The sequence below is a fragment of the Citrus sinensis genome, chromosome 8, assembly GCF_022201045.2.
Source record: "Citrus sinensis cultivar Valencia sweet orange chromosome 8, DVS_A1.0, whole genome shotgun sequence".
Lineage (NCBI taxonomy): Eukaryota > Viridiplantae > Streptophyta > Magnoliopsida > Sapindales > Rutaceae > Citrus > Citrus sinensis.
The window spans coordinates 10,974,787-10,988,373 of NC_068563.1; the positions used below are offsets into that span (position 1 = coordinate 10,974,787).

General features: G+C 31.3%; 1 protein-coding gene across 1 annotated transcript; it reads right to left on the reverse strand.

Annotated features, from left to right (window-relative positions):
* Positions 1-2,490: 2,490 nt before the first annotated feature.
* Positions 2,491-6,632, reverse strand: LOC102625100 (guanosine nucleotide diphosphate dissociation inhibitor At5g09550). The gene is made up of 13 exons (XM_006487437.3): positions 6,546-6,632; positions 6,017-6,079; positions 5,807-5,890; positions 5,039-5,146; positions 4,760-4,932; positions 4,383-4,494; positions 4,065-4,145; positions 3,912-3,974; positions 3,644-3,745; positions 3,383-3,507; positions 2,983-3,193; positions 2,694-2,768; positions 2,491-2,614 (listed from the first exon to the last, which is right to left on the reverse strand). Exons 1-13 carry the CDS (start codon positions 6,630-6,632, stop codon positions 2,561-2,563), a joined length of 1,338 nt encoding a protein of 445 aa, XP_006487500.2. The 3' UTR covers positions 2,491-2,560.
* Between the last annotated feature and the right edge of the window lie 6,955 nt (positions 6,633-13,587).

The window sequence follows — 13,587 nt, forward strand, 5'->3', positions numbered from 1 at the left end:
GGCTACTACTTCGCATAGGCAGTTTCTCCCCATTTTATTTTTATATCCTCGATTGGTACTTTGTAAGTTTAGTATTATTGATTTTTATATTGTCTATGATGTGTTGTAGCATTGGAGTTATTTGAGTTCAAATGTTTCTAATTATTTAAGTTTGAAGTTTTTTATTTATTTATTTGCTTACGGTGTATGGATTGTTGATTATGTTTTGTATATGATGTTTAATTAACTTTAGAATTGTGCTTTGCTTGATTTAGAGCAAAAGTTAGAATTTACTGGATAACTTCTTGTTTTCTGTTTATCTATAAATATAAACTGTTGTTTTTTATGTTTATGCCATAGGTTTAGATGAGTGATGATACAGGTACAAACTCTTGTACAAACTGATGTGGCATTAATTCATTGGTTGAATAAAAATATAAAATAATATAAATAAATCATGTGGGTCAAGAGATATTTAATTCAACCAATGAATTAACACCACATCAGTTTGTACAAAATAAGTTTGTGACTTGTAAGTTTTCTTTATTTAAAAAAAAACACTTGCAATGGTGGCCACTTAGGCTTTGGCCCAGTGGTGAACCACTACTCTCAAAGTTAAGCAGGACTATGAGGGTAATGGTTCAAGTTTCCATAGGTTCAACCTCCTCAATTAAACAAAAAATTATGTGGAGTTAATTTGTAAGTCTTTCTCTCTTGCGAAATGCGAGTGGAACATAGACATCTCTCATCTGTGAGGATCATATGTCTAAGCATGTACTTTATAGAATTAATATAATAATATAAGTTCTAGTTATATATCTGATTGTAGAGCAGTAGTTGTAAATATTTGTATAATATAGTAATATGATGTGTAATCAGTATTAAAAAAAACACTTGCAATGGTGGTTTTGTGTTTGTGAGAGATTGAGAAAATATCTGTAAGCCTTGTTTGATAGGTAAGCACTAAGCAGAATCTTGTATCTTGCGCTGCTGCAAACATAGTTGGTGATGTCGTTGTAACTAAATTTGAGACTTCACTTGTTTTAATATAATATAATTGTTTGAGACTTCCTTGGTGGGTTAGAACTAATGATTTTAATATAATTGTTTTAATTCCTTGCAGAATTTTTTAAGCCAATGCTAATTCAACAAGAATACACAGCTGAGGATCAATGGCAATTGATTTGATGTTTTTGACTTGTAAGTTTTCTTTATTTAAAAAAAAACTAATATCTTGTTTATATAGTTTGTTTATTTATTTAATTATGTATTGTTGTTTTAAATTCTTTTATTTATATCTTGAAGTATTGAGCTGAAAAATGCCTAAAGTTGATGCTGATGCGGATGAATTCAAGTATTCAAGAACCAGTAAACCAAAAGTTGTCGATGTTTGCAATTTTTTTTTAAATTTTGTGTCGTTACTTTTATTTGTCCTAACAATTTTGTGTTTACTTAGATGAGACATTAGAGCTCAAATTTGTATTCCTAATATTTTGTATTTTGTTAGTGCCTCAGTGATCTTTAGTAATAGATAGTAGTGAGGAATATTTTTGTTAATTGTTAGTATTTGTAATGAATTTATAATAAACAGATTGTTGTACAGTTTTAAAATTGAGAAAAAATATTTCATTAATGAGGCCCGAAGGGCTACAAGAATTTGAAAATTCAAATTAGGCCCAATAGGCCTAGAATCAAAAAAATCGAACGGAATTGAACCAAACTCAATGGTTCGGTTCATATTCAATTCTTTATGTTATTTGGTTCCTGTTCATTTTTTAAAATAAAATAACTAATTTCAATTGGTTCTCATCTCAACCAAATTGAACCGTAACTGTTGCCCACCCCTAGAATTCCCTGAATCCTTATCGAAATTCAGGATCCTAACCCATTTGAGACACGTTTTAGGACATTTAAAGATTTAAAATTTCATAAATATATGACAAATTAATTCTGTGAATTCTATAAACATGTCGATCATATATATATAACAAATTGTTTTGACAAAAAAAGTATATATGACATGTTAATTATATGCACATGAGATGTCATTTGTGATAGAATATAAAGCGTATGACAGAAAATTTATGTCATCCGAGACAATTTAGGATCCCAATCAAGACGGGATCAAGACATTTTTTAAAAAAAATTTACTTGTCATAATGGAATTTAGGACACATTTTTTTTTGTACAGGATCAAGATCGGTAAATCCCAACCCATCTCGTCTTCTTGCCAACCGTAGTGGCAGACATGGGCATAAAGGGGCAATGCTGATTAAATTTTTGGTTTTTCAATTTCAGTTTGTACAATTCCAAAGGAGACATCTAGAATCCACGATGCATGCTTATGAAAAATTTAAAAACTCTAGGGAACAAAGCATAAGCTTGTTGGCAAATTCTATGCTCTAAAGAGGATTAGAAGCTGAATCAGCCTTAAAAATAACCAATCATAGTTAGTCTTGGGACATTCCAAGTCCATTCAAAAGAATGTAGCAAAATTGTGATTTTGTTTAGTGATACTGGAAAAAGATATCTAAAGAAACAATGGCAGCTTCTCGCTGAAGAAGATGTGAATAATAATATTTCATTGCTCAGCAGTAGCACTTGCAGCACTCAGGTCCACTGACAGATCAACAGCCTGAACAAGAACAAAAAATGAAAAAAGAAAACCATTTTTTCCACTCAAAAACATTTAGTACCAAACATTAGTACATTACCTTTCCAGTGATCTTAGTGTACATTTCAAGCACATCCTGTACTGTGGACTCAAAGTGTGTTGTTGCATCATAGCTCTGCACGAGATTAGAAACTAAGGTCATTTGAATTGAAATAGCTAGAAGCAAGATTAGACATTTGTTAAAATCCTTACTTGATCTAGTTGATTAATCCGAATATAGCAAGCTACTTAGCTACGTAAGCATGCATTTATGCAGTGTGTGTGTGTGTGTTCATGCGTATCTTTTATGTATTTCGCTATGTTAATCAGCCACTTGCTTGTCTACTTACAGAAGATATGAAGCAATGGTCAGCTTCATGGTTGTTCGTAGGTACAAATCTATCATAAGTGTCGAAGAATATCTCATCTACAGGCCCAAGCAGATCAATGCCAGGCTTCAGTTCTACTTCAGGATTGTCCGTCTCTGCCTCTGTTGAAACGAAAGCAATGTACTGTCCATTTGGAGCTACATTATGCGCATATGAACAACAGAAAAGGTACCTGCAGCAGCCACAATAGTGAAATAGCCCATCCGTGAAACCTGAAGCTGGAAAATTTGTAACTAACATGACTCTTTTACTTTTCTATATCTCATGATCCAGGCTCCAACCTAGTCTCGGTAACAGAATATATGAATCTTCAACTACAAATCAAACAGAAACTGGGAAATGGAATTTTAGCACAACATACATGTCTGATTTACGACCAAGTTGCTTCTGTGGGAGAATAACCTGGCAAGAATGAGAATCGTTGGTGTCTGGAATGGGATGATTCATTATGCATATAGCCCGAGCAACCTTTCCAACTTTTTGAACCTGTTGCACTCAGAAAGAATCTAGAGGTAAGGGCTTTAAGTGGCAGTGGTCTTAAATGCAAGCTGCTTAACCATATTTCAAACAAATGAGCAATAGAAAACTAAGCTCATATTGTTGAATATGTTCTTAGACTTACCTTATCGGGCAAGTATGATGGATCGCAAACAACCTTCTTGCATTTGGCAGTTTCTCCTTCGGATGTTACACCAATAACCTTCCCATCTCCGTCAAACTCCACCTGTCATAAAAAATTATTAATATATGATGAAGTTTTGAGTGATGAGATTATATGGTGACCTGTTAAACTGTACATCTACAAGTGTTTAAAGTACTTTTGTTACACAGAATTGTATTAGTTTAGCCTTGACTCTTCAGATTACAGAATTGGGGAGTGACAGATATACCTTACATTCTGGCTTGTTGAGCATGTAAGTTCCACCATAAACTGCACTTAAACGTGCAAACGCCTGCCAATAATGTCAAAAGGCATGTGAAAGTGAGTTACTCTCACTTCCTACATTTGTACCTAAACATAAATAATTGCGGAGAGTTTAGACCTGAGGCAATTCGCCGAGTCCATACAGAGGATAAATATAAGGAGAGCCTCCTTGAAAACGAGCCAAAGACTCAGCATACAGCTTCACAAAAACAAAATGGAAAATGGGTTAGTGATTAGTTTGATCGTCTTAAGTTACTTTAGAAAATTTTGTATGATTTGTGTGTAGTTACTGAAAGAAACAGACAACTGATTCTGCGGAAATATTGAATTATTGGATCTGATCTCCAGAATAATTTGGCAAGAGGGAAGAATCTTTTGAATGCTACACCTCACTGGCAATGCTAAGATTACTCTAGAAAAAGAAACACAATATCACCTTAATTCTCTTCACAAAATCCATAGCTGGTTCTTCCAAGTAACTGTCATTGATGTGAAGTGCCAAGGCATGACCAATAAAGTCAATCGTATCATCTTCAAGCCCATATTTTCTACAAAAATGGACATCAAAGTATGTGCATAATTAACATTTATGGATGGAGACAACAAAAGAAGAATTCCGTTTTGCAGGACAAAGCCCTTTCTTTCTTCTAGAAACATTCATTATTTGCAGGCATTTCTCATACTTATTTAGTATAATTTCAAGTCAAACATGCAAATAAAACGATCAATGACAGTTACTTGGAAGAACCAGCTATGGATAATATGAAGTACTATAATGAGTTAAGGAGAGGATGATGGTGATCGGTTTCATACGAGATAATCTCTCTAGCTGTAACTTTGTTCAAGTCTAGCCCTTCGTGAGATTTTGGATCATCTTCTTCATATTCTTGAACATAAATGAAGAACTTTCGAGCCCGACGCTTCTCAAATAACCCCATCAATGGTGATTTCAGTGCTTCAACATCTGTTGCTGGAACTTTGTAGATCTTACAATAAAGATAATGCTTGTAAGTTAAATCACACAAGATTAAGGTATTTGCTCTGACTAATGACAGTAATTAAAAGTAAATGGAGATATAAAACAATTCTCACCTTCCCTTTGTTGTACACAAAACTGCCATCAACAGCTTTGAAGTTAAGATACTTAGTAACATCTGTATGGATGAGAATACGGACCAAACCACCGTTTGCCATCATGAACTGCAAAAACAAATTAATTGATTAGTGCTTCCATCATAAGAAATATTGTAGAAGATTAAGATGGCTTATCCAATTTGGAAGTCCATTTCCAAGGTTGAATCTATGGTAATATGGTAGGTAGCTCAAAGAAAACCATCAAAGCAACATCCATTGCCAAAGATTTGAGTGTTCTGGGCAAATGTGATTGCATCCAATCTTGATGTGAGGATCGCCAAAGCTTATGCGATATAGCAATTGAAGGACATATAAGTAGAAACATGCTACTAAGCAAAAAAAATAAATAAATAAAACTGAAGCAAATGCATCAGCCTATAGCAAGAAGCTTCAAGTTGAAGCAAACACATTAGACCAACAATCCAAAATCAACCAAAAGTGTCAATTCTTGATATCCGCCGCATTCAGAATTGAATCTGTGCATATATACTTAACTCAATTCAATCAATTATATGAAGCCCTGTGGTTAATGAACTCAACCTATACAGAGTCACACATTTAACGCCACTTAAAGATTGTTTTTGGAGCTATGCGTAACTTGAAACCATCTATTCGCAAAATTGAATAGATTTAAGAGTCTAAAGCAAATCTTGTATAGCTTGCAGGAGTTCCAATAGATGCCATTGGTTTAACAATAAAATGATGAATATATGTACACAAACACACCTTAGGTATCATGTCAACATTGTACTCTTTGCTCGATCCCAAGCGCTCTGGAGGCTTATCATCTCCTTTGAAACGCTTCCAAAGCTGTAGGCGAGTACCAAAATAAATTTGCAGAAGTAGGTAAAGAATTTAATCAAATGAACACTAACAAAAAGAAAAGGGTTTCAGAAAAAGATTGCAATTATTTAAGCTGTGAGAAAATTAAGTAACCTGTGTAAGATTGAGAGAAGTTGATTCCCCTCCATAATAGGCATTTCTGTCCATGTGCAATACCTATTTGAAATCAAGATTCAGTGGAGCAGGTATCATTTATATGAACAAGATTAAAGAGAATAGGATACTTGAAATTTTCTGCACTTCCAATTAAATGCAACTATTAAGTGTATGCTCTATCAATTCACATATGATTTTTTTTTTAATTAGAGATTCAATGACACATTTCACATACAATCTAAAAAAATGGGTACGAAAATTCATAAGTTATAAAAAGTAAATTTAAAGCCGAAACTTAAATTTCTAATCTTAAATTTGAAAATTGTTTTTGAATCACAAACCAAATGTCTCCCAAAAATTTTAAAATACAGAATTTTACACGTGAGTCTGAATGTTAACAAAACATGAACATGTACACATGATAACTTTGGCACATGCAATTAAATCAACATCAGAATATAGATAAAAATTAATATTAATATAATTTAAAAAAAAAAAAGAATGAGAAGCAATGCAATGCAATTACTTTGAGTCCATCAACAGAGAGAACGCCACTGAGAATGCATTCCTTAAGGCCAGTTCCAAGAACTATAACATCATAATCTTCATCCATGGTTAAATCAATCAATTTCCCAATTCAAATTTCTTTACAATTATTAAAGAAAAATGAAAACTGAGGAAGAAAAAATTTTTAAAAGAAAAGATAAGAGACAGTGCGAAATGAATAGCAAAGTAAAGCGGGTGTGGGGTTTGTGAATTTGGAGCAAGTCTTTAGCGGGAACTAACGAGATTAACGGAATGGGAGCGTCCAGAATTCACTTGCCTAATGGAGCGTGGAGGACACAGCAGACATGTAGAATGACAGCTGGCAGTGTATTGGAATGCGTATTCCACGTGAGTGTTTAGAGAGTGGAGAATAAACTGGCGATTTGAGCTTCTACCGTTTGACTAGTGAACGCTTGGATCTATTCATTTAGATACTAAATTATTAGGGCGTGTTTGGCAGCCGGTAATAACCGGGTTTGTATTAGCTAAGGCCTCATTCGGGATTAAGATTAAAACTCTATAAGCTATTTATTTCTTAATTTTTGAAAACAGAATGTTTGATAAATTTTTTTAAAAGTAGTAAACAATTTTCTCTATATTTACAATAATTTGTTTAAAATAGGTAAGATTTGGTTTTATAAACAACTTATTTGATTAGTATTAAAATTTGTTTGATTATCAAACGATAAAAATGTTATTTTGTGTTTATATTATAATTTATATTTGTGTTTATACAATATATTAGGAATTATTAATTATGTCTTAACTATATTTAATTTTGTGTATTTTTATGTATTTATTAGGTAAAATATTAATTTCACATAATTCAAAACTCCAAATAGATAAACGGATGTCAAATTTAGATTCTAGAGGTTTGAAAACTTTAAGATGAGTTAAGATCAGCTTAAAATTGAGCTTTTACAAAAAGTTGACTTTTTCCATTAACAAGCACTGATTGAATAATAAAATGAGCTTATAATATATATGAATGCATTGGATAGCCGTCAATTTTGATTAAATCTCAATCATTCATAATTCAATAGCCACGATCGTGCCACGTGGCAATGTTTAGTGAAGCAAGTTGAAGGATCCAAACATTTGTATTCAGGTCGACCCGATCCACTCATTAACCCGTCAAATATCAACCGTTCTTTGACTGAATTAGACGTTTCACATTATGCCATATGTAATGTTGACTTTTAAAGTTTGACCAACTGTTAGATTTTGATCTAATGGCTGTGTGGAGTGCATGCACAAAACTTATGATGGACTGCAAAACACTGGATTATGAATGTATTTTTTTAATAAAGAGAGCCTCATTTTTATGTTTTGTTCATCTTTCTTATTATCAATTTCTCTCCTAAAATTCTCTAGTCTTATATTAATAAATTTTAGTTGTGTTTTAATATTTTGCGTAATTATTTTTATAAATAAATTTAGTTTTATTTTCAATTTTAGTTGTTTTTATACCTTTTAATTATGTGTAATTTAATTATAATAATTATTTTTATGTCAATTATGCTTAGCTAAATAATAATAGTTAGGGTAAGGTGAAATTCTTAGGAAATAAATATGATTTAATCAAATTATTTTTTAAATTATATAGATTAAATTATTTTCTATTTAATTTTATCTATATTTTATATTTTGAAATTTTGATTTATTGTAGACAAAGAAGGGAGTTTGGTACAATAAATTCTTAATATCTTAATATAAGGTATGGTAAAATGGTATGGACTTATTGTAGATGAATTAAATTTTGGCACAATAAATACTTAATTCATAATAAAATTAATGGGAAAATAATAATAATTTATAAAATTAATTTTTTGGACAATAAATCTAAATAAAAATGGCAAAAAGAATTTATTAAAATGTATTTACTAATAAGAGTGCATCCATAATTCTAACTAATTTAATTTCATAGTTTCACTTAAATTAAGTTGCATATATTTTCATTTTTTAGATAAGATAAAATAAACAAATTAAATTTTTTCTCCGTGGATCGACTTCGGACTCATTCAACTACATTATAACTAAACACTCTTATAGTTGACAGTAAATTAAATACTTTTGAGTCATGTCAAATTTTTGGTACCGTTGTTGGGGAAATGTATTTATTTTGTTTTATTTTTTGTATTTCATTTTTTTTGTGTAAATTTTCATTTACCCCATTTTCCTTTTACATCAATTTTGTTCTATCCACAAAATCTTTCAGAATCGTCACTTTCATCCCACATGGACCGTGTGGGTGTAGTCTATTATGATGTGGGCTAACTACTCTACCACTTGTGCTAAAAGCCGACTCGGAAGCAACTGTTAACACTGGGATTGCTAGTATATCCATAGCAATAGTAGATAACAAAGGATATTGTATTGCATTTATTTTCCACCACCCTAAAATATAAAAAATTTTGTCTTTGGTAATCAAGAAATATTCACCTAAATATGACTCAAGCTCAGTCTTACAGTTCTCAACCATATTGGCTTTCACAAAATCATCATACCTATTTGAAAGTTGTTCCTCAACATGGGACATAACTACTGAGGACTCTTCTATACTAGAACTAAAAGCACTCGTGCTAGGACCGCTTACAAATAATTTGGCCTTAAATTCATACTCCTTTATTAAGTCCTTAAAAAGCATATGAGCTCAATGGAAAGTAGAACTCAATTAATTTCATTTTATAGCTAGGATCCAATATTGTTGTCACTATTAATACCCCATTAACATCTTTCTAATATTTTTCAAATTTGTCAATCATGTTAATTGCCATTTGTCTAATTTCATCATGCTCACATGTAAGCCAACTACCTAATGATAATCTAGTCTCACAAATATGAATGAAAAACAAATTGGAAGTAGGGTACTTAGTTCCAGAAAATATCTCAGTCACATTATAAAACGATTTCAAATTGTTTGACAATATATGAGCTAACTCACATTCACTTTCACTTGGCAAACACTTATATTGTGCCTCCAATTGATGCAATCTATAAAAGACTTTTATAAGGTAAGGCAACAGAAATCATGAGATAAGTAAAGTTCCATCTAGTGATGCAATCAAGAACTAACTCCTTACTACATGGAATATTCAACCTATGAGAATTCTCTTTAATTTTTTCCCTTCTTTGAAGGGTAACTATCCAAAATGCAACACTGGCACGAACTTTAGCAACCCCTCCACTAATAACACTTAACCCCTCTTTAACAATCAAGTTTAAAATGTGAGCAGTACAACACATATGAAACAACTTGCCACCCATAAGTAAATTATTTTTATCAAGTTTATCTAGTAGAAGTTGAATCATTTGATAATTAATAGTGCAATTATCAACAGTTAATGCAGATAACTTACGCTCAAGATTAAGATCCACTAAACATCTCAATAGTACATTAGAAAGTACTTGAGAAGTATGTCGAGCTTGTCATGAATAAACCTACATAGAAAATATATAATTAATTACAAATATATTCAATAAATAAATATAATGCACTGCATATTTCAATGTTAATTAGAATTAAACATAGTACCTCAAAATTTGACTCCGTAAGGTCCAAGAATCATCAATAAAGTGTGTTGTAATAGTCATGTATCCTTTTGTTTGGGAGCCACAAGTCCACATGTCGATTGTGATTGCAACTTTACTACTGTTACTCTCTATTAAACTCACAACCTTAGTCTTTTCCATCTCATATAGCTCTATAATATCACTTTTTATAGTATTGCGAGATACGTTTTTCTACATTGGGTTTAAATAAGACAATACTTTTCTAAACCATTCATGCTCAACGCAACTTAATGGGCACTCATGCATAATGATCATACATGCAATCAATCCCCTAGTGACATCAAGATCAAAAGAATAAGTCCTTACCTTCACATTTCTCTTATCATCCTCAACTATTTTTAACTTCTTTGAATAATGTGTTATCTCAATTTGTTTACGCCGAGGGCATGTTTTCATGTGATCGTTCAAGTGTCTTGTTCCATCTCTAGGACCTCTAACATAATCTTTATTGCAGTGCTTACAAAAGGCTCTTATTTTTCCATTTTTTTTTATCTTTCTTTCAAAATGTTTTTAGACCACTAATCTTAATCTTGATGTTAAATCATTATCTTTGGCGTTTTCTTCAACAACATGCACATCATCATTATCTAAACTTTCATTGTCCACCATTAGAGGAGAAGCCATCCTTTAAAGTAAAAAGAAAACAACAAACGACAATTCAAATAAATGAATTCAATATAAATTAACCTTTTACAAACATCAAACCATATTAAACAAAAGTAATAATAATATGGGACCACAAGAACCTTTATAATATAACAACTTCAACTAGATTGCTATATATAATATAATAATATTTAACAAATATCAATTCTATGGAAAGAGCACAAAGTTGTGAACACTAAAAACAAAAATACCAAATTATGAATGTTAACTTATGGTGTGGAGGCTGAAAAGTGAGAATTTTGTGGATGAATTGCTAGCAGAGGCGTAGTGGGCAAGTCGTGGGTGGCTGCTTGGGAACTTTTGTGGCGGAGTGAAATGTTTTGTGGTGAGGGCAAGGGGGGTTGGGCGGTCAACACTTAGGGTGCAATGTTAATTTAGGAAATTGGCTGAGTTTTGAAGGGTAACTATTGCTATAAATTATTAATTTTAATTGTGACTTTTTCACTTTCTATTTTAAATTATAATATTTATGGGACATACAAGACATGACGAGATTTTACAATTGGTCCTCCTCCCGTCCCATAAATAAAAGCGAAATTTATTTTTATCCTTGTCTCATCCCACTTTAATTTGGGATGTAAAAATATGTCCTAATCCCATCCTAAACGGGACGCGATGCCGCATGATCCCCTCCCAACGAGAAAAATTGACATCCCTACACATGGTTATGTTGTAAACTTCTAGAAATTGATGTGTGGCCATAAAATTATAAAGAGTTTGTCAAAAGATCTCTTGACGAAATTTCTCATTATAATCAGACTTGGAATTACATCTTGAACTTATTTGGACTCAATTTGGACCAAGTAAACTAAATATTGACTCTTAATTTTTATAAATTTTAGTTATTTAATTTTTATATTTATTTTATTTTATATTATTATGTTATTATTTTACATTGTTGGTTTGACCACCTGAATGGTTATTTATTTTTCAATTTTTTACCATTATTTTTTATTATTTCACATTTATTTTATGCTTTATTTTTATATTGTTAATTTTGAAATGCAAGTTAGGCAACCCAACATGGGGGTGAATTGAGTTTTTAAAACTTAAGTTAAACAAAACACACAACAATTCAATCTATTTCCTTAATGAAATAAAAAAATAATTAATTTAATAAAGTATAATAATAAAAGAGTAAGGAAATAAAAAGCAAACATAATGATTTTTACGTGGTTCGGCAATTCCCGCCTACGTCCACTCCTCTAAGCTCACCCGGCTTGAGAATTTCACTATCCAAGCCTCCCAAGACTTCAAAAACACTTACAATTGACTTCACATATGTCAATCAACCTTTACACCAAAGAGATTATCCCCAATCTCTTAACTCAAGTTTATCCAACACTTACAATCACTCAACATAAAGATTACAAATGTTTTTTTCTCTCACACAAAATATATGATTACAAATCAATGTTCAATGTGTGAATAAATGAATCAAGAACGAATTTAAAGCTCAATGAATATTTTATTCTCACTTACAAGCTTAATGATAATGTTGTGATCCACCTTTGTTTAAATTTGAACGAGTTTATTTATAGTTGGAGCTGAAAAATAGTTGTTATAAACTTTCTGCGCAAAATCAGATCGCTGTTAACGGTTTATCGGTTAACCGTTTTGACAAGTCAATATGACCATTGGGTTGAATTTCAAATTGTCAGATCACCGTTTTCAAGATGTCGGATCGCGTTAGTGTCTATAGGCTAATCTTCAATTCTGTTCGATGTCAACTAGTTGTTATCAAGATTTCGGTTAGTTGTTTGCTACAGTGACTGTTACAGTGAACTCTTTTCTAAAATTATAATTTTACCCCAAAACATTCTATAACTACACTATGGCCCAAAACACTATGAAACTTTTCAAATAAGTCCTACAGAATTCCAAGTAATACTTGTTGATTTCAAAGTTTTCAAAACTCTTTCAATTAGACCATAAACTTGAAAAACAACCAATTTCATAAAATTATTTTTCCATTAAATATAAAACCTTTATAATGTGAAAATAATGATTTATTTAAAATATATAAAAAAATAATTTGAGCTTTTAGAAACTTAATCATTCTTAATTTTGTTTGTTATCATCAAAATCAACATTATGAATACATAAATGTTAACAAATTTATATGGTTGGTTCAACTGCCTGAATTGTTATTTAACTTTAATTATTTTTTTCGCATTTTATTTTTTTCCCTTGTACACTTATATTATTTGCATATTTAATTTTCATTTTTTATGCAATTTTTATTTAGTTCTTGTATTACCTATTTGTTTGAATATTACTTTTGTGACATAATCATTGCATGAGACATTGGTCTCAAACTTCAAGTAGCAGATTAATTCATAGATCTCAATCACCACCACCAATCATGGATGAGATCCAAGAAGAAAACTTTTTGGGTGAACTTAATCCTCAAATAGATCAAGGAGACAATCATTCTCAACATAATGATTGGATTCATGTAGTCTCTTAAAGTTCTTGGTTGATTATGAACACGTGCATTATTTTGAGAATGATTGTCTTCCTGATCTATTTGAGGATTAAGTTCATCCAAAAAGTTTAAAATCCATGATAGGTGGCGGTAATTGAGATCTACGAATTAATCTGCTACTTGAAGTTTGAGACCAACGTCTCATGCAATGTTTATGTGATGAAGGTAATATTCAAACAAATAAGTAATGCAAGAACTAAATAAAAATTGCACAACAAAAAAAAAATTAAATATGCAAATAAAATAAGTGTACAAGGGAAAAAATTAAATGCGAAAAAAATAATTAAACTAAAAA